The sequence below is a fragment of the Solanum lycopersicum genome, chromosome 5, assembly GCF_036512215.1.
Source record: "Solanum lycopersicum chromosome 5, SLM_r2.1".
NCBI classification, from domain to species: Eukaryota; Viridiplantae; Streptophyta; class Magnoliopsida; order Solanales; family Solanaceae; genus Solanum; species Solanum lycopersicum.
This window is the reverse complement of record NC_090804.1, coordinates 8533164-8551554: the sequence shown is the minus strand read 5'-3', so window position 1 is coordinate 8551554 and position 18391 is coordinate 8533164. Positions and strand designations below refer to the sequence as shown.

At 29.6% G+C, this 18391-nt stretch overlaps 1 protein-coding gene, 1 long non-coding RNA gene and 1 other non-coding gene across 3 annotated transcripts; 1 reads left to right on the top strand and 2 right to left on the bottom strand.

The window, feature by feature from the left end:
• The first annotated feature begins 11237 nt into the window (after positions 1 to 11237).
• LOC101257469 (mitotic spindle checkpoint protein MAD2) lies at positions 11238 to 13182 on the top strand. The gene is made up of 6 exons (XM_004239129.4): positions 11238 to 11508; positions 11964 to 12094; positions 12188 to 12308; positions 12509 to 12612; positions 12716 to 12837; positions 12923 to 13182. The coding sequence occupies exons 1-6, from the start codon at positions 11420 to 11422 to the stop codon at positions 12980 to 12982; spliced, it is 627 nt and encodes a 208-aa protein (XP_004239177.1). The 5' UTR covers positions 11238 to 11419; the 3' UTR covers positions 12983 to 13182.
• Positions 13183 to 13580: 398 nt separating this feature from the next.
• Positions 13581 to 13652, bottom strand: TRNAW-CCA (transfer RNA tryptophan (anticodon CCA)). Its single transcript has one exon. It is a non-coding gene; the product is annotated as a tRNA-Trp (tRNA).
• A 1319-nt stretch (positions 13653 to 14971) lies between these two features.
• Positions 14972 to 17884, bottom strand: LOC104647336 (uncharacterized). The gene is made up of 2 exons (XR_002027691.3): positions 17198 to 17884; positions 14972 to 15288 (listed from the first exon to the last, which is right to left on the bottom strand). It is a non-coding gene; the product is annotated as an uncharacterized lncRNA (long non-coding RNA).
• Between the last annotated feature and the right edge of the window lie 507 nt (positions 17885 to 18391).

Below are 18391 nucleotides of genomic sequence, written 5' to 3'. Positions count from 1 at the left end.
AATTTTAAGGCGTGAAAGGTCACCATCTTTCTAGAAAGAAAGGACGCAACCAGCGGCGGAGCCACCTTTATCACTACGAGTTTCATCTGAATTTTCTTCGGTGAAAAAATATGTTATTTTTACATAATTAAAATAATTTTTAGGTATATAAAATAGTTGTCGAACCCCCTTCAACTACTTCGTATGTCTATTTCTTGAGATTTTGAACCTCATTAAAAATTTCGACTCTGCCATTGGACGTAACCCTTTAGTCATGAATAAGTAAACTTAACGACCTTAAATTGCCTTAAAGTTGCCTTTCCCCGCCAATGTGGAAACTAGGGCTGGGCATAAACACCGGAAAATCGAAACGCCGAATCGAATCGAATTTTTTCAGAATTTCAGTTTTGGTATTTCGGTTTTCGGTTCGGTATTCGATTTACTTTTTATATTTTTCGATATTTCGATTCGATTTTCAATACGTATTATTTTGGTTTTCGGTATTTTGGTTTAAACCAAAATATTATACTATAATTTACATTATATTAATTAATAATTATTAATGTTAAATAATCTTTTAAAAAAAGATAAAAAATGTGAAACCTATGTAATGTCCCTATTCCTAATTTAACGTTTAATATTCATCTTGCAGCCTCCTCTTCCTCTTGCCGGCAGCAACTCTTCCACTTCTTCCTCTTCCTCTTTCAGGCAGCAGCAGCAGCAGCAACCGCCAGCAGCAGCAGCCGCCTGCAGCGACTTCAAGTCTTCAACCGGCGTCCCGCGGCCAGCCCAGTCAGGTATTCGGTACACAATTAATTAAAATCAAAATAAACAAATTGAACCGAATTAATAAAAACCGAATAGAAATAACAAAAATCGAACTGAATCAAAATATTTCGATTCGGTATAAGGGTACACAATTTATAAGAACCAAAAATAATAATAAAAAAACGAAAAACGCTAAAATCGAACCGAAATACCGAATGTCCACCCTAATGTAAACATCCTGGTAATGTATTAAAATTATCTCAACTAAATACTTTTAAGTATTTAATTATTACAGCTTTAATTATTACAGCTAAATAATTATCATAAAATTCTTTATTACTGCTACATAATTATCGTAAAATTCTTTTTTTGTTGTAACGTATGACTCATACATGTCTTCGAATTGAGGTCATGCATGCATTAAAAAAGAAGAAAAGAGAGATTCATGTAATTCCAAAAAAATAATAATTGACACATCACTTTGAGAGATCAAAACTAAATTCCTATCTTAATTTGTGGAAATTAATTAGCAGTCAACTCAACTTAAACTAATCGATCATTAAAATATATATATTCTCACAAGAATGGTCTTATTAATATTTAATATAAAGACATAAAATGTTGATTTTGATGGCTACTACTCATGCATGTTGTCAAATTGAGATTTATGTCATTTCAAAAGAAAATTGACAATCACTTAAGTGATCAAATCAAACCAAATGTCACAATTTTGAATTTCTTTATTGCTATGAGGTTTTCTTCAACAAGATAATGAAGCAAAGCCAAGAGTAGGTGATAATTGGAAGGGTCAAGGGGTAAAAAGAAATTGATAAATCGTATCAAATTGACAATGCAAATTAATTGAGAAAAAAACATTTAATTAGTAATTTGGTGTTAAAAAAATTTATAATTTGTTTGATTTGATTTTAACTTTAAAAAAAAAAGGTAAAATTGTATCAAAATTAATATGATATTATATAGGTAAAAGGTTCAAATATGTCATTGAACTTTCAGAAAAGTTCATTAATGTCATTACCGTTAAAGATTAGGCTCATTCATGCCATTATTTTCTAAAGGTGGTTTTGCAAAATCATTTTTGACACGTGTCCAATTATAATTCGGTCACGTCATTAATTTTTTTAGTAAAAAAATAAAAAAAATCATTTTTTTTCAGAATTTTGATTTTTTATTTGAAAAATTGATGGCGTGGCCAATTATGATTCGGCCACGTCATCATTTATTTAATAACGAAAAAAAATTAATTCATTTTCTTTTCAGAATTATAATTTTATCTTTATCTTCTCTACCTTACATCACATAGTCACGCTTTCTTTTGATCGAATCATTTTGTTCATGTAATAATAACTCTAGTATTACTTAATTGAATCCACATTAACTTTTGTATGAATTGTTCATGTATTAGGTGGTTGTATCTATCCATATGTTTATTGCCCTCAACAATTTTAATACTTGCGAATTGTAAATAAAAACCCAAAAGAATCAAATCTAATCTACAATTATTTTTATATGTTTAATTTAATTTTTAAAATTTGGAAAATTGAACAAGAATGTTAGTAAAATGAGGACATTGTGTCGACATTAATTACTACAAATGACACACACCCAAAAAGGTATACAATCTATTTTTTCTTCCATAGTCCCTTTTATGGACTATACCAAATTTTACTGTCATATAAGCTACTTTTATTCACCTCTGATTTATACTTTCTTCGTTTACTTTTAACTTATTATATTTAAATTTAATATATTTATTTTAAAAAAATGATTGATATGAGCTACACCTCATCTCCTAATAGACAAGATATACTTTTTTTTAAATACAAATTGATCTCTATGTGTAGTGTTAAAAATAGTAGACTTACATATTCATATGTCGTTTATAATTTACTCTAGGTGTAGAATCTTTTGTATTATCAAGATGATTTTTCTAATTAGTATCAATTTGGTAATAGTGATAATACTCTCTCAAATTTGTATATATTTTTACATTTTATACATAATAAAATCATTAATTTCATATCATACATATAAAAATTCTTCATATCGTCAATTGAGATAAGAAGGTGCAATTTTGATAAAGAGAAATTTAAAATCATCTTTACTTCTAAGAAAAAAAAAACATTTGAATGATCAACAAACTTGTTTTTGTTTTCCTTATTATAATTAACAAGTGGCACTATGATTATACGCCAGCCACCTTGTGAATCAATAAAAAATTATGTTATCTATTTATGATTAAAATAATTTGTATATAGAGAGAATAGAAATCAAATTTTATTTGATAATGTATCTACTTTTTCAAAAAAATTTAATGAAAATTCTGACTTCAACCATTGACACTATCACTCATATGCATGTTGTCAAATTGAGTTCAATATGCACGCATTAGAAAAAGAGAGATTCATGAACAACTTATCATTTCAAAAGAAATTTCACTATATTTCTACTTTAATTTGTGGAAACTACTAGCCAACTCATCAAAAACTTTTTTGGCTATAGTTTTCCTTTTAGTTAACCCTACCCAATGCCGCCACTTTGAATCTTCTTGATCTTATGTCCTTTTAGGTGGCTTCCTTCAACACCAATGAGGCCAACAAATGGTAGGTGATGGAAAGGTATTCACAATAGATAGACTTAGGGTTCACCATATAGGTAACATAGGTGGTTATCCATCCAACTCGACCTATTTTAAACGAAACTTACATAAATATCACTAGTTTATGAATTAACTATTTAGATATACTCTAATTTGTTGTATTACATATCTTGTCGGATTTTGGTGTCTATAAATTATATATCTTGATATTATGTATTTCGGATGTATGTGATCAAAATTACGTGTAATTTGATTCAGATGGAGTAGATTCTATCCAAATGGATTCACATGTATCTGTGATACATAACAAAATCTCGCTCGCATCTCTCCCATATCGCTCGCTACTCTCCCATGTATCTGCCATTCCAGATACATAGAATCACACCAATTATAGAATAATAAATTCTTTATTATTTTATTTGTTAAACGTTGGAAATGTTAAAAGTGCCCCAAAGCATGTTGTACTCTTTGTAAATGTCCCTAACATCTATAGCAATATTGAATACAAACATTTAACTAATACCAATAAAGAGTTTAACACTCTACTCTTTATGAATGTGTTATGTGTGTGTATATATATGCTGCCACTAAAAGTTGTTTTGTTTGTAGTATCAATAAGTTAGTAAAATGAGGAAACAAATGAGCACATTGTGTCAACATTTTCTTTAAAGTACTCCCTCCGTGCAACAATAGTTCATTATTCTATTTTGGGATGTCCAACAATATTGTTCACTTCATAAAATCAAAAGATAATTTTACACTCCTACTTCATTCAAATTTAATTGTCTTTAATTATAATCATTTCTCAATTATATTTTCATTCAAATTTATCTTTATCTTTAATTATAATCATTTTTCTATTATAATTTTTAAAATATTATATTTATTATATTTAAAAAATAATATAATAAAATTACCTTTTTATTTATAATTTCTTAAAAGCGTTAAAATAATAATAATAGACCACTATTGATGGACAAAAGAGTATATTTCAAAGGAGAAGATGAATACCACAAATGACATAGACCAAAAAAGAGATACACAATTTAATTTATGACAGAATGAGTAGGAAATCTATTTTTTCTTAGAGGACCACCACCTAATGGACTCTGTCTGTTCACTTCTATTTATTATATTTATTAAAAAATAATAATTGAAATGATTATTTTACTATACTATTTTTATTAATTAATATTTGGTGTTAAATCTTGAAAGAATGATTTGAAAAATAAACAATTAATAGTAAGGATAAAATATGGGAAAATGTTTTTTCTTCATAAGTTAAAAGCGACAAGTAAAAATGAGAATAAGTAAAAGTAAATGGAGAAAGTAAAATTTATAGCGGGTAACGTCAGCCCAAACAAAATTTCAAATTCCAAAATACGGCACAAGACACTCTTATGTTTCTTATGAATGCGTTGTTAATTATATATCAATTTATGCTAGTTTCCTCTCGTACACCCTCAACTTTATAAATAGGTCCGTCTATGCTCACAACGAAGTGCCCTTTGATAACGATTGAACAAGTCATTACCAAACCTCATATAATGAGTTTAATTAAGCTAGAAATAGGAAAAGCCCAAGTATAACCTAAAATTGAAATATAATTGGCCAACTTTCACATATAGCAAATAAAAAATTCATATTTGTACGTTATAACAAAGTTTGCATAATTGCGCTCCACAGCAAACATAAAAATACATATACAATTGAAGCAAATTGCATAAAACGAAGTGTATAAAACAAGAAAGAGAAAGACACTTGAGCAGAAAACTGTATAAAAACGAAGTGTATAAAATGAATTGTATTATTATAAGTGTATAGAACGATTATATACAATTTGAATTTGTATAAAATGAGAAAGAGAGAAAGACAAAAGAGACTTGACAAGGAATATACAATTGAATCGAATTGTATAAAACGAGAAAGAGAGAAATTAGATACAATTTGAAAATTGTATAGAACGAGAAAGAGAGAAAGGCAAAAAAAACTTGGCAGGGGAGTATTCTTATTGTATAATTATAAGTGTATTAGGACGAAAATATATGTACTTGCATGTGTATATACAATTTTCTCACGCTTTATACAAACAGAAACGCAATTTATACATTTCGCTTCTGTTTGTATAAGTGAGAAAGACGAGGGTGGCGAGCGAAATCTGGAAGAGTGGAGAGAGGGGATTAAAAATATATGTATTTATACAATTTTCTCTGCTTTATACAATTAGAAACAACTTTTATACACTTGTGTTTGTATAAAAAGTGAGAAAGCGAGCGAGAGATTAGAGGAGAGTGGCGAGTGAGATATTTGGGAGAGAGGCGTTTGCTATGGAGCACAATTAAATCAATCCCTAACTACTCTATTTATTTTACGTTATTAGTTTGTTATTATATGCCCTTTTTTTCAATATAGTTGGTGCCTTTTAGCTAAAAATAGGAAGAGCCCAATTTGTAGGTCTTGTTATAGGCTTAGAATATTATCGAATATTTATTCATATGCTATTATTTATACAACTCAATCTATTATAAATTAAAGGAAAAATGATAAAAAAAAAAAAAAAAGAGAAATACTCCTAAACTATACAAGTCAAAATAAATTTACCTATCGTTACGTTTTCCGATCGAAAGTATCCTCAATATTATGATTTTTAGTTTAAAAATATCCTCTAACTATTCAAATGAACCAAAAATATCTTTCTTTTCGACTTTATTCCAAAATAACGAAAAATGAACCAATTTACGCTAGGGTAGTTTTGCTCTCTCTGAATCTGAATGATACATTTTCTTCGTGACTCTTAAGAATAATATGATAAAAAAAAATTTAAAATTATGCATGCCTTGACACGTTTTATTACTTATTTTGATTTTACCACACCAAATTTCAATTAAGGGCCAACATAATAGCTTTGAAAAGAAACAATAAAATAAAAGGTTCAATTAAAAAATTCATATTGATAATTGAACTTTATTTTTTATAAAATTGTAATTTAAAATAATTAAATGAATCTCATAATATTCAAAATTAACATTGACTATACATTATGATACATTCAAAAAATTGAATATAGCTTATCTATACATGAGTTATACACTGACTATACGTTATGATACACTCAAAAAATTAAATATAATTTAAATGTACACGAAGTATGCATTGAATATACGTAAAATGTACACTGATTATTCAATTTCGATCAGTTCAAAATCTCCTCTAAACAATCTCAAGTTTTAGATATGAAATTATCTCAATATTTTAAATCTTTTGATATATGATTTGTTCGAAAGAATTTATATTTATGGTATATTAAATTTTAAAGGAAGAGGAGGAGGAAGAAGGACAATCAGCAGAAAAAGAAGGAAAGAAGAACAGAGGAAAGACAACAACCAAAAATATCGCTATTGTTGAATGATCATTTTAGGTAACTATAAAAATGGGCTAAAAAATGAAAAGTAAAGCTTATGGCCTGTCGTTTGACATTTCACATGATATATTAAGAAAATATTTATCAACTTAAGCAATAATATCTTTTTTACTGGATATTTATAATATAAATTTAAGATATTTTATATTGAATAATTTATAAAACACATATAATACAAGTTTTATTCATTTATCATTTATCACATTGTAAAATTAGGTCTTAGACCTAACTCACACCCTAAAAGTTAGCTCAAAGGGAGGAGGATTGCCTAAGCCTTAATAAGGAGTCCACTCATCTCGTTAACCACCGATATGAGACTTTTGTCATTCTGTAACATCCCATCTCACGCCCAATGCTTAGCATCTGGTGCGTGGACAATTTTGATTTTGGGGGTCCCAACATCGGGTGAGTAACTCACACCCCAAAAGCTAGCTCAAAGGGAGCAGGATTGCCCAAACCTTATAAGGAGTCCACTCATCTCATTAACCACCGATGTGAGACTTTTGTCATTCTTTAACCCTTATAATACATTATTTCAATTTCTTGCCAAACAGGTATTATATATTTCAAATACTTATAGCACATTTATATTTGCATGCAGAATTCACTTTGAATACATGCAACAATTATCATAGCATTGTTATAATTGGTAATAAATAAAAAGTATCTCTAAAATCAGTAATTATTTATTAAACGGAAAATGACTTAAAATATCCTCATCTATTCAAATTGGTACAAAACTAGTCTCCTTCCACCTTTTGGCCCCCGAATACCCTTAATGCCAATCTTTTGTCTCAAAAGGTTGAACGGATGACAATTTTATATCAATTCAAATAGTTGAGGAACATTTTAGGTCATACTCATTTATGAAAAAGTACTTTTCCTATAATAATAAGATCAATTTTTACGTATATTGTATGTTATACCTATAGTTAACATAATTGCGCTTCATAACAAATTTTATATTTGTTATGCATCCTTTGATTTGTACAATTCGCTAGACACTTCCAATTTATATATTAATTTGTCCAGTTTTGTATAAACTCATTTATACAATTGGATAATTTGTATATAAAATGTTTCCTGTAATTTGTATATGTACGTGTTCTTTGGATAAGTGTATACGTGAAATCAATATGCAAATCTCTCTCTCGCTTTTTATTTGACACAAATTATACAGTGTAATTAGTATATTTATAAATCCAGAAAGAGAGAAAGACAAAAGAGAACTGGACAATGGAAGATATGTATTTGTACAAGTATAAGTGTATAAGACAAAAATATATATATTTGTGTAACTATATATATACTTTTCTCTTATTTTATACAAACAAAACACATTTCATACATTTGTATACCGAATGAATAGTTGTATACCAAAAACAGATAATTATATACTGAACCCGATGGCAAAAAAATGAGATGTTTGCTACGAATTACAAATAAAATAAACTATGACTATAACATTTAATTTAAACTAATAATTTTTTTATTTTATATAATTTTCCCTAATAATAATAATAACAAATCACCAATTACAATTGGACCCGATTGCGGCCCAATTTTTGCACTAAGTAGTGGGAAATTTAATATCAATTCAAATAGTTTGAGAAACATTTTAGGTCGTAATCCTTTATGATTTTTTTTTCTATAATAATATAATAACAAATCACCCGACCCAGTTGTTGCCCAAACTTTTGCACTAAGCTCATTTTAGTAGAAAATTTTATATCAATTCAAATAGTTAAGAAAAATTTTAGATTGTACTCGTTTATGAAAAAATTATTTTTTTTATAATAACAAATCACCCATTACAGTTGGACCCAATTGTGGCCCAACTAAGCCCATCTCAGTGGGAAATTTATATCAATTCAGATAGTTGAGGAACATTTTAGGTCGTACTCGTTTATGAAATAAAAACTTATTCCTATAATAATATAGGGGAAGATTGTATGGGATGACAAACATCCCTAAGTAATTATATAATAAGGGAAAGTTTAATTTATTTACTTTCTATAATTATAATTTTTTTATTTTTTTGCCATAATTAATGAGACCCATCACCTTTTTTTATACTAACCGTAAAAAATCTTTTTTGATTTTGTATATAAATTTATACAAATCAATTTTATCTCTCCTATTTCTACTCCACCTCTTTCTCCTATAATCACTCATTCACTCCGATTTTGAAATTCAAATCGGCAAAAATTTCACCTACTCGCTACGGTATTGATTTCATCTTTCACAGGTAACCGCCAAAATTTAGCCGTGAATCAATTTTTATTTTATTTTTTCCTTCTTCAACAATTGTATATATATTGTGCTTCTTAATTTTTTTTATTTTTTTTGTTAAAATAATCGTTCTTTCTCATTAGATTATAAATTCTTCAAAATCAGAATAGATGAATCATCTTCATTTATGAGGACTACCAAATGTATGTCATTGCATGTCAATTTTGTTGACAAATTACTCTCGTTTTTAATGAATTTAACTCAAGATTTTGGGGTCTATCCATATAAGTTCAAGATGAGCAATCAATGGAAGAATTGAGATCCAAGAAAAAAAATGACTCAATGGTAGTTCAAAAAGTTATTAACAACGTCATAGCTAGCGGCATTAAAATTGTCAAAGGAGGAACAAAGAGGAAAGCAATAACCAGTGATTCACAGGAGAGTGAATCTGAAATTGACAGATTCGAAGAACATCAGGATCAGGAGGTAGTGTCTTAAAACACAATTTTAATCAATCAAGATATCTAATAATTCTAATAGTAATCAATCGCGAACATCTTCATCAGATCTTCTTGATTGCATAAAATAATTTTGTATGTAGCAATTTGTATATTTTGATGGTTACATACAAAATTGCTTGAGGTATATGTAAATTTTTTTATGTATTAACAAATCTAAAGAATATCAGGTAATTGTATAAAATAAATTTGTATATAGCGATTTGTATATTTTGGTAGTTATATACAATTTTTTTGAGGTATACGTATATTTATATATATATATATATATATATATATATATATATAAGTACTATATTTATATACATATAATCCTATACATATAGAGTTTATATTTTGATAGTTATATACAAAAAAATATTTGAGGTATAATATGTATATTTCTGTATATTTAAGTACTATATTAATGTACACATAATTATATACATATAGAGTTTATAGTTATATACAACCATATACATATAGAGTTTATAGTTATATACAACCATAAATAGTTCTTATTTATACAAATAGTTTATATGTGTAACGTATATAATTGAAAATATTAATTAATTGTATAAATATTCGATTTACATATTGACATATACTTTTTATCGTTTTCATAGGGATTTATTTTCATTTGCAAATAACCACGAAAATACGCCCCCCACATGCAGTGGTATACATATACAACTCATACATATAACATTACTCGATTTTTTTAACCAACAATTAGAATAGAATTGTTAATATACAATTTGTTTATATTTTTATGACCAAATATAACTACTTGCAATTTTAAAAATTTCAATTATATACTATGCAAATCAATCTTATTCTTTTTCACACTTTAAAACATGAAGTTTTCTTAAAAGAAAAATATACAAGAATATTGACGAACCATGAATTTTTCATTTTATATTTGCTTTTGTGGTACGAGGATAACAATTGTTATGATGTTTGTATTGTTATAGAACTCTTTTTGAAAAAATATTTGATTTGAAAGATTAACTTGAATCATGGGATTATGCAAGTATTTTGTTACCTTATTACCGTTCATGTATCCATTTATTAAGTAGAATATTACATAAATTATGAAAAATTGCACAAGTACCCTCCTATACTATGTCTGAAATCACAGAGAAACACCTTAACTAAATAAGGTCCTATTACCTCCACCCCCTCCCCTTACACTTATTTTTTGTAACTTTGTGCACCTTTTTAGCTTACGTGACATTCAAATATCTCGTACGTGTCTCAATCGCGTGGAGCCACGAAGTGTGCCACATAAGACAAAAAGTGCTCAAAATTACAAAAAAAAAAGTTCAGGGGTAATAGGAAGTTAATTTAATTAAGGTGTGTCTCTAGAATTCCAGTTATAGTCTGGGGATACTTATGCATTTTCCTCATAAATTATAAACAAAAAAAACTTAATATGCAAATTAAATGCTCCATAGCAAACTAAATTATACTCGTAAAATATAATTATATAAGACAAAAAGTGCTCAAAATTACAAAAAAAAAAGTTCAGGGATAATAGGAAGTTAATTTAGTTAAGGTGTGTCTCTAGAATTTCAGTTATAGTCTGGGGATACTTATGTATTTTCCTTATAAATTATAAACAAAAAAAACTTAATATGCAAATTAAATGCTCCATAGCAAACTAAATTATACTCATAAGATATAATTATATAAACTATACTTATATAAGTTATAAATTTTCAGTGTGGCCCAATTTTTGCACTAAACCCATCTGACCGTTGTTTTGTGTCATTTCCAAAAACTAGCCGTTGCTTCTTCCACTATGTTTCTCAATTCTCATAAAAACCCTAAATTCATCTCTGATTCTCTCACAAGCAATCAATCTCCATAACCATTTTTCTACTTCTATTTCCTAATCTGAAAATGGCGTCAAGAACAGCCTCCAAAGACATAATCACACTTCGTGGTTCCGCCGCAATCGTCAGTGAATATTTTGGCTATGCTGCAAACAGGTAACAACTCGGAATTCCTGTTTTTTTCATATCAAATTTTGGTTATGTAGACTTGCACGTTGTTCACATAGTGATCGGATCTCAGATTTAGATAGATTTCACAAAACCCCTAAATTTGCTTTGAAAATTAATTATCAACCTGAAATTCAGCCCAATGAAATTGGGTTTGAGCAGATTAGTAATGAAATTGGATTGAATAGATTTCATCAATCGATACGTTGTTGATTTTCCGATTGATTGAATAAAATGCTTTGTGTTCTTCGTTTATTTACCTGCATTGGACTAAAATGGGCTACAATAGAGCGGATGAATTGATTTATCTGACTGATTCCAATTAGTTTTACGTTGGCCATCGGCCATTGTTGATTGATTAATTCCTTTTATGTTCGTTGTTTATGGTTTTGTCTGAATGCTGATTTTTTTTTTTTGAATTTGTGCGGGGATTATGTATTTAGCATTTTGTACAACAGAGGAGTATATCCTGAAGAAAGTTTTAAGAAAGTGAAGAAATATGGTCTCACAATGTTGCTTACTGAAGATGAAGGTGTCAAGACCTTTGTTTCCAACTTGACTGCCCAACTTGCTGGTAAGTTGTAGAATTTTGACGAGGCTGTAGATTGGTTCAGATCATATATTAGGTAGTGAAATGATTGTTTTCTTAACGATTTTGTTCATGTAGAGTGGTTGGAAACTGGAAAGCTACAAAGGGTGGTTCTTGTCATCATGAGTAAGGCCTCTGGTGAGGTATTAGAAAGGTGGAATTTCAGTATCGAAACTGATAGTGAGGTTGTCCAGAAAGGGTAAGATGTTAATCATCTTTGGTTAATAATTGTGGATTGAAAGAAGTGTATGTTGGAGTTATTATGGCAGAAGACCTATAATTTCGTTCGTGTGCTTAAATAGTCCAGAGCCAAATACTCAACCCTGGCTTGCTTTTGATGTCTTCGTATGTTGGATTGTTTGTTAAATAATTAGCTAAATGGTTTATTTGATTTTCCAGTGTTTCAAGAGAGAAAAGTGATAAAGAAATAATGAGGGAAATTCAAGCGATTATGAGGCAAATAGCGTCCAGCATCACTTATTTGCCGTGCCTTGAGGAACCATGTAAGCATCATTTGTGCTTGGATGTTACGATACAATGGCAATGTTGCTTTTTTGGGATGTTTCTTGATGAGATTTCTTGTTTCATTTGTGTGTATGGCTGTAGGTGTGTTTGATGTGTTAGCATACACTGATATGGATGTTGCAGTTCCATTCACTTGGATTGAGAGTGACCCTAAACTGATTGCGAATCCACAAATGGTGAAACTGCACTCTTTTGACACTAAGGTAGGAGCAATTTGCTGCTTGATTCTGATACGAATCCCCTGGATATTTCGGTGACCCTAACTCGAGTTTTGTTTTCTCTATGCAGATTCATAAGGTTGACACATTGGTTTCATATAAGAATGATGATGAATGGGATGAGTCCTAGACCATGGATCCTTGTTGTACCTTACTTTTGTTGTCATTGTGAATCATTGATTCACATTTTGTATGTTAGATTGTGTAAACCTTGAAACATCTATTAGTTTGTATCCTGAATGAGTATTGAAGGAAATTGAACAATTAGATCAATTTCTCCGTGTGAACATGTTTTTTGCCTTGTGAAATATATTTGGGTACTTTTTTACACGTCCTTGTTGTCTACACATTGCCATAGCACATAATAATGTTGTTTGCGTCGGCTTGGATTTATACGCAACTCAAATTATGTTGAAATTTTGGTTTTTTTCTTTCTTCCGTCTCCCCCAACTACGCAGGCAATTTCTTGAACGGAGAAAATAAATACTTTTTTTGACTTTTGAAATTTGCCTTCAACATTCTCTAAAAAAGAGAGGTAACGGGGGAAGAAGATCAGTGTGCCTTTTTTATTCTTACATACAAAGTTATCATGCCGTTAAAAATAAATAATCAATTAATGTCATGATCTTTTTGTCGAAGTTAACGGATTGCACATAAATTATAGTGTTTTTAGTCTAATAAAATAAGAAAGTAATAAAAAAATTTGGATCCTCATGAATCGGGAAATTTGAACCCGACGTGAATCGAACACGCAACCTTCTGATCTGGAGTCAGACGCGCTACCATTGCGCCACGGATCCTTGGATGGCTAAAGTCTTCCATTTTTGATAGTCATTACATCTCTGTATTATTTTGGGAAGTGGATGAAATAATAACAATAAGAAGAAGAAGAAGAAGAAATAAATCTTTGATGTTATTTTTTTAGTTTTATTTCTGAAATATTTATTATCAGCACAATTGTTTTTTCTTTAAGGATATTTATGATTTGGTTTCAGTCAGTTTTCGTTAAAAGTTAAAATATAAAAACAAACAAATTTAATAAAATTTTAAATTAATAATATCAAAGTAAATATATATAATTTGCATTCATCAATTAGTTATTATTGGTTCAATTTTTCAATGTAATTTTATTAAACATGATATGCATCGTTTTTAATTTTCCCTATAAGAAAAGACCTTTAATCATTTGCTAATTTATAATTTGGTATTAACATTTAATTAGGATGACTATAACATTAAATCTCTACGATTTATAAATTTTATAGTATTTTTTTTGAATTAAATTGATAAGAAATACGAAAATATATATCTAGGTACATCTCACAATAGTTTAATTTTGAATAAATGAGTTTGCATTCGAGTTTATATAAAGTTTATTAACCTTTTAAAGATAAATAATTTTTTCATCAAAAAATATGTGAAATATTTAAATTTATTTTAAAAGGTCATTTAGAGCTGTCTAAGATAGACACTAGCTTAGTGAACCCACTTTAGCTCACTCAGGTCCCGTATCTTGACAAATATTACACCAACTTTTTAGTTTGACAATATATTGAACTTCATGTAGTGGCTCATATGATTTATGTTGATTTTAGTATTTGCATACTTCAGATAAATTTTTTTGATAAATTTTTTTCCAGTTATTGCATGACTTTGTACTTATATTTTTCAAATCAATATTGTTTTATTTGAAAAAAGAAAAATTATTTATTTTTTCAGATTTTCAACTTTTTAAAGTCACCACTTTATTTTTTGAGAAAAATCAAGAAAACTATATTTTCAAAAGAAATAAACAGAAAAATCATTTTGAAAACTTTAAAGGAGTTCGGGAATTCTTATTAGGAAGATTTTGAAAGCATCTAAGACGTTCGCTTACTTGCAGTTATCCAACAACTAATTCATTTGGCCAAACAAATAACTAATTTGATTTTTGAGGTAACGAAAAATACTTTAGAATTGTTTGAAAAGTGAAGCACTACTGTGACCAATTAACTTGTAAAAATTTATTTCAAAGTTATTTTATTCGATTGGTTAAGTTGTTAAAACCGAAGCGGCGTTTTGCAAGGATTTGGATTCGTCAATCCTAAAACTAACAACAATTAATAAACAAGTAGTAAAGTGAGAGAGAAAAAAAGAGAGAGGGAGATAGGGTCGGGTCCAAAGCCAACTTTTGTTCGCCTGGACCGATATTTGGACCCATTTGTTTTTGCTTTAGGCTTTGGGCCTATTTGATTTGTACATGTCCTAAACTACTAAGATAATAATGTACAAAGGGTTTAGGCGCAAAAATAATTAAATACACTAAGTTCATGCCACTTTTTCAAATCTCCGACTTCTTGGCCTGTTTAGAATTTTTGCGACTTAGGACCTATTCACCGATTTCGGATTTTTTTCTTTGAACTTTCTAGCCGGCAAACTCGATAAAGGAAGTTGAACCTTAAATGCAAGAGGAATGGAGTCAGAGGTAGATTTCACATGCAAAAAAATACAAACGCATAAGCAATATTCATAGCAATTCTTTAAGAAAAAAACAAGATTAAAAAAAATTGTAGTATTACGACACCTTCAGGACAAGAAACTCAAAAAAAGTAAAAAAAAAAAAAGGGTTAGAAATAAAGGGGAAGTAACGACACACCAAACGTACAATTTTAATAAATTACTGTCGATCCCAAAATGATAAAACAAACATCAATAAGCAATTCTCCTCTTTCCAAATGACCTCAAAGGATATTTTAATCTAACATCAAGCCGAAGATATATTAATTGAACCGACCAAAGAAGTTCAAACTTCGCATTGAAAATTACCACGTCTTGACAGTGAAAACGAGGAGAAAACTTTACAGACCATACAAAAACTTGGGGATCCCACATTTTCTAACGAGAAACAAGAAGCTTAACACCTAGAAAACTTGAAACTCAATTGTAGTTAGATACAAATATACTTGGACCATAAAAGTTACAGAGATGAACACAAAGATATATTATAAGGACACTTAATAAACTACCCACACAATGTGACCTAAACATACTATGTTAATGGGTCTAATATGTCTGCACTAAATAAGATCCGGAAATAACGAGCACGCTGCTGAACCGAAACTGAAATTGGAAGCTAGATTCACATGAAATCTACCTAGGACCACAAGTCACAAATATGTTTTCTGCCACAAAGATGCAAGCCGACTGAATCTTGACATCTAAGGAGACGAAACAAATTTTAACTAGCGTTTAATTGCAATAAGAATCAAACACTTGAAGCATGAGAGATGTCTTTCACAAAGATATAACTATAAATGGAGACGAAATAAATTTTAACTAGAGTTTTATTGCAATAAGAATCAAATACTTGAAGCATGAGAGATGCCTTTTACAAAGATATAACTATACATCAAAAGGCAGTGGGCACTAGAAGCAAATAACAACAAATGGAATAATAAAACTTACTTAGAGCAAATAACAACAAATGGAATATCAAAACTTTCGCAGTGAGCTTCTTGAGAGGATTTTGTACTTGGGTAAAATTACATGGCATTAGGGGAGGGGGCCTAAGATAAAGGGTTATAAGTAACCAAATGAAGAAGAGACAAGTAACATCATGCTTCTTAGAACTTCCTAAAGAAAGATCAATTACAATCCAAACAAACAGGGCTTAACAAAATAAACGAAGTAGCAAAATAAAACATTTATAGACATATTAAGGAGCAAAGCATATCACATATAGAGGCAAATATGTGTCAGCAACACTTAACACCAAGAGCGTAGAACTAGATAGGCCGTAACACCATAAACTTGGAAAACAAGTAGTTGCATCAAACAAATAATAGATAACATGACATGTAGTTCCCGTATTAATCCGCTTCCAATGCTTTTACCTTATTCCCAAGTGTGAACAATATTAACAGCAGGAAAATATAACGACATAAGAAGTAATAAAGCTTTTAGTCTTAAAGCCGATAATATACGAGAAAAGAGAAATCACCACAAAATCAAAACCAAGAAACGAAAGGAACCACCACTCTAAGATGTATAGCAATCCAAAAACTATCCAATCTTCTTCTTCTTCTTCTTTTTTTAACAAATAGCAGAGGAGCGACGATCCTATAATAACTCTTCCGGCATTCAATAACATTATCTTTTAGATAGAAGAGAAGGCATTACTTTATTTTAACGCAACGAAACGGAGAAAATAACAAAAAACAACATCTCAGATAAATAGCTTTCGAAATCGACTTGATGAATATATTTATCACATTGAAACAACACCAACTTAATAGTAACCCTCAACGAAACTAAAAAAACTTTTCAGTCATTTAGAGATAAACGAAAAGATAGGAAGACGACATACCTCTTCCGGGGCAGCAAACGAGCAAGAGGAGGCAGCGGGTTCCTTCCAACAGCACACACAAACTTTTGAGAGCTCCGCCGAGCAGCTAGAATGTCTCAAAAGAAGAAAGTGGGGCCTAAATACCCTCACTTATTTTGAAATCTATCTCTATTAAAGAAAACCCCCAAGTTCTTCTCTCAGACGCTTGTTTTCCGCCTTCCATCCCCTCCTTGGGATTTTTTAGGGTCGGGGTCAAAATGTTGATAAACCGGATAAGAACTAAAACCCAACAATTTCAAATTCCTAGCTTGAACAAGAGAATATACCAAATTGCGTCTATCGTCATATCCCTTTCTGATGCGTGTACGCGTGCTGCTCTTGTCGCAAGCGATTGACGCCTTCTCTTGCCGTTTTCTGGATTCCCGCTGGTGATGAGGGAAGAGGTCTTGGGTCGGATCATCTGCTTATGCTGAATTGTCAAGTGGGAGTTTCTGGAAAATTTTGGATTGGAATGTTCTGTAACATTGAACATTTACATTGAATTTGGTAAAACAAAATGGCAGAATAGAATCGAATTGAGTTGATTAACAAATTCGGCTAAAATTTAGATAAATTGAACTCACCAACAAGACAAAATAATTAACTCAAGCAAAAACTAAACACTCAAAAATATAAACTATTAAATTCCCCGAAATTTATTTTAACCAAAGTAAGACTAAAAACTAAAAGTCTCCTTGAGACGATTTTTGAATATTTTATAAAATATACTAATTATATACGTAATTACGTAAACTATATATATATATATATATATTATGAAAAAGCGCTAAGATCAAATAAAAATAATTTGAAAACTATTTTCTTTTTTTATAAAACTTAATTATTTCAAGTAATTTAGAATTAAGAAGCTCGTTAACTAACTCCTATCGGGAATGGTCAAAATTTGGTGTCAACAAATATATATCAACTTCATGTTATTTTATTTAGTCGTTGCATCAGCATATTTTACAAATTCAGTGTGTTCAAATGTCATGTTTATTATGTATATTTTTCATGCTCGCTACATTCAAAATACTGACCACATAATTCTTCCTCATTGTGTTAGAATATAAGTTCAGGCACTCAAAATTATGCCCGCGGTTAGCGCAGATCCAATCAATGTTGCAATTGCTAGTAGGTGAATTTTCATATTCCGAGGACAATCTTATCATTTAT

What these genes read in the sequence shown, in the direction of transcription:
- LOC101257469 (XM_004239129.4), top strand. Translation starts at nt 11,420, where the DNA reads ATGGCGTCAAGAACAGCCTCCAAAGACATAATCACACTTCGTGGTTCC. An exon ending in TTTGGCTATGCTGCAAACAG is followed by an intron (nt 11,509 to 11,963) that starts GTAACAACTCGG and finishes TTATGTATTTAG; the next exon opens with CATTTTGTACAACAGAGGAG. An exon ending in CTTGACTGCCCAACTTGCTG is followed by an intron (nt 12,095 to 12,187) that starts GTAAGTTGTAGA and finishes TTGTTCATGTAG; the next exon opens with AGTGGTTGGAAACTGGAAAG.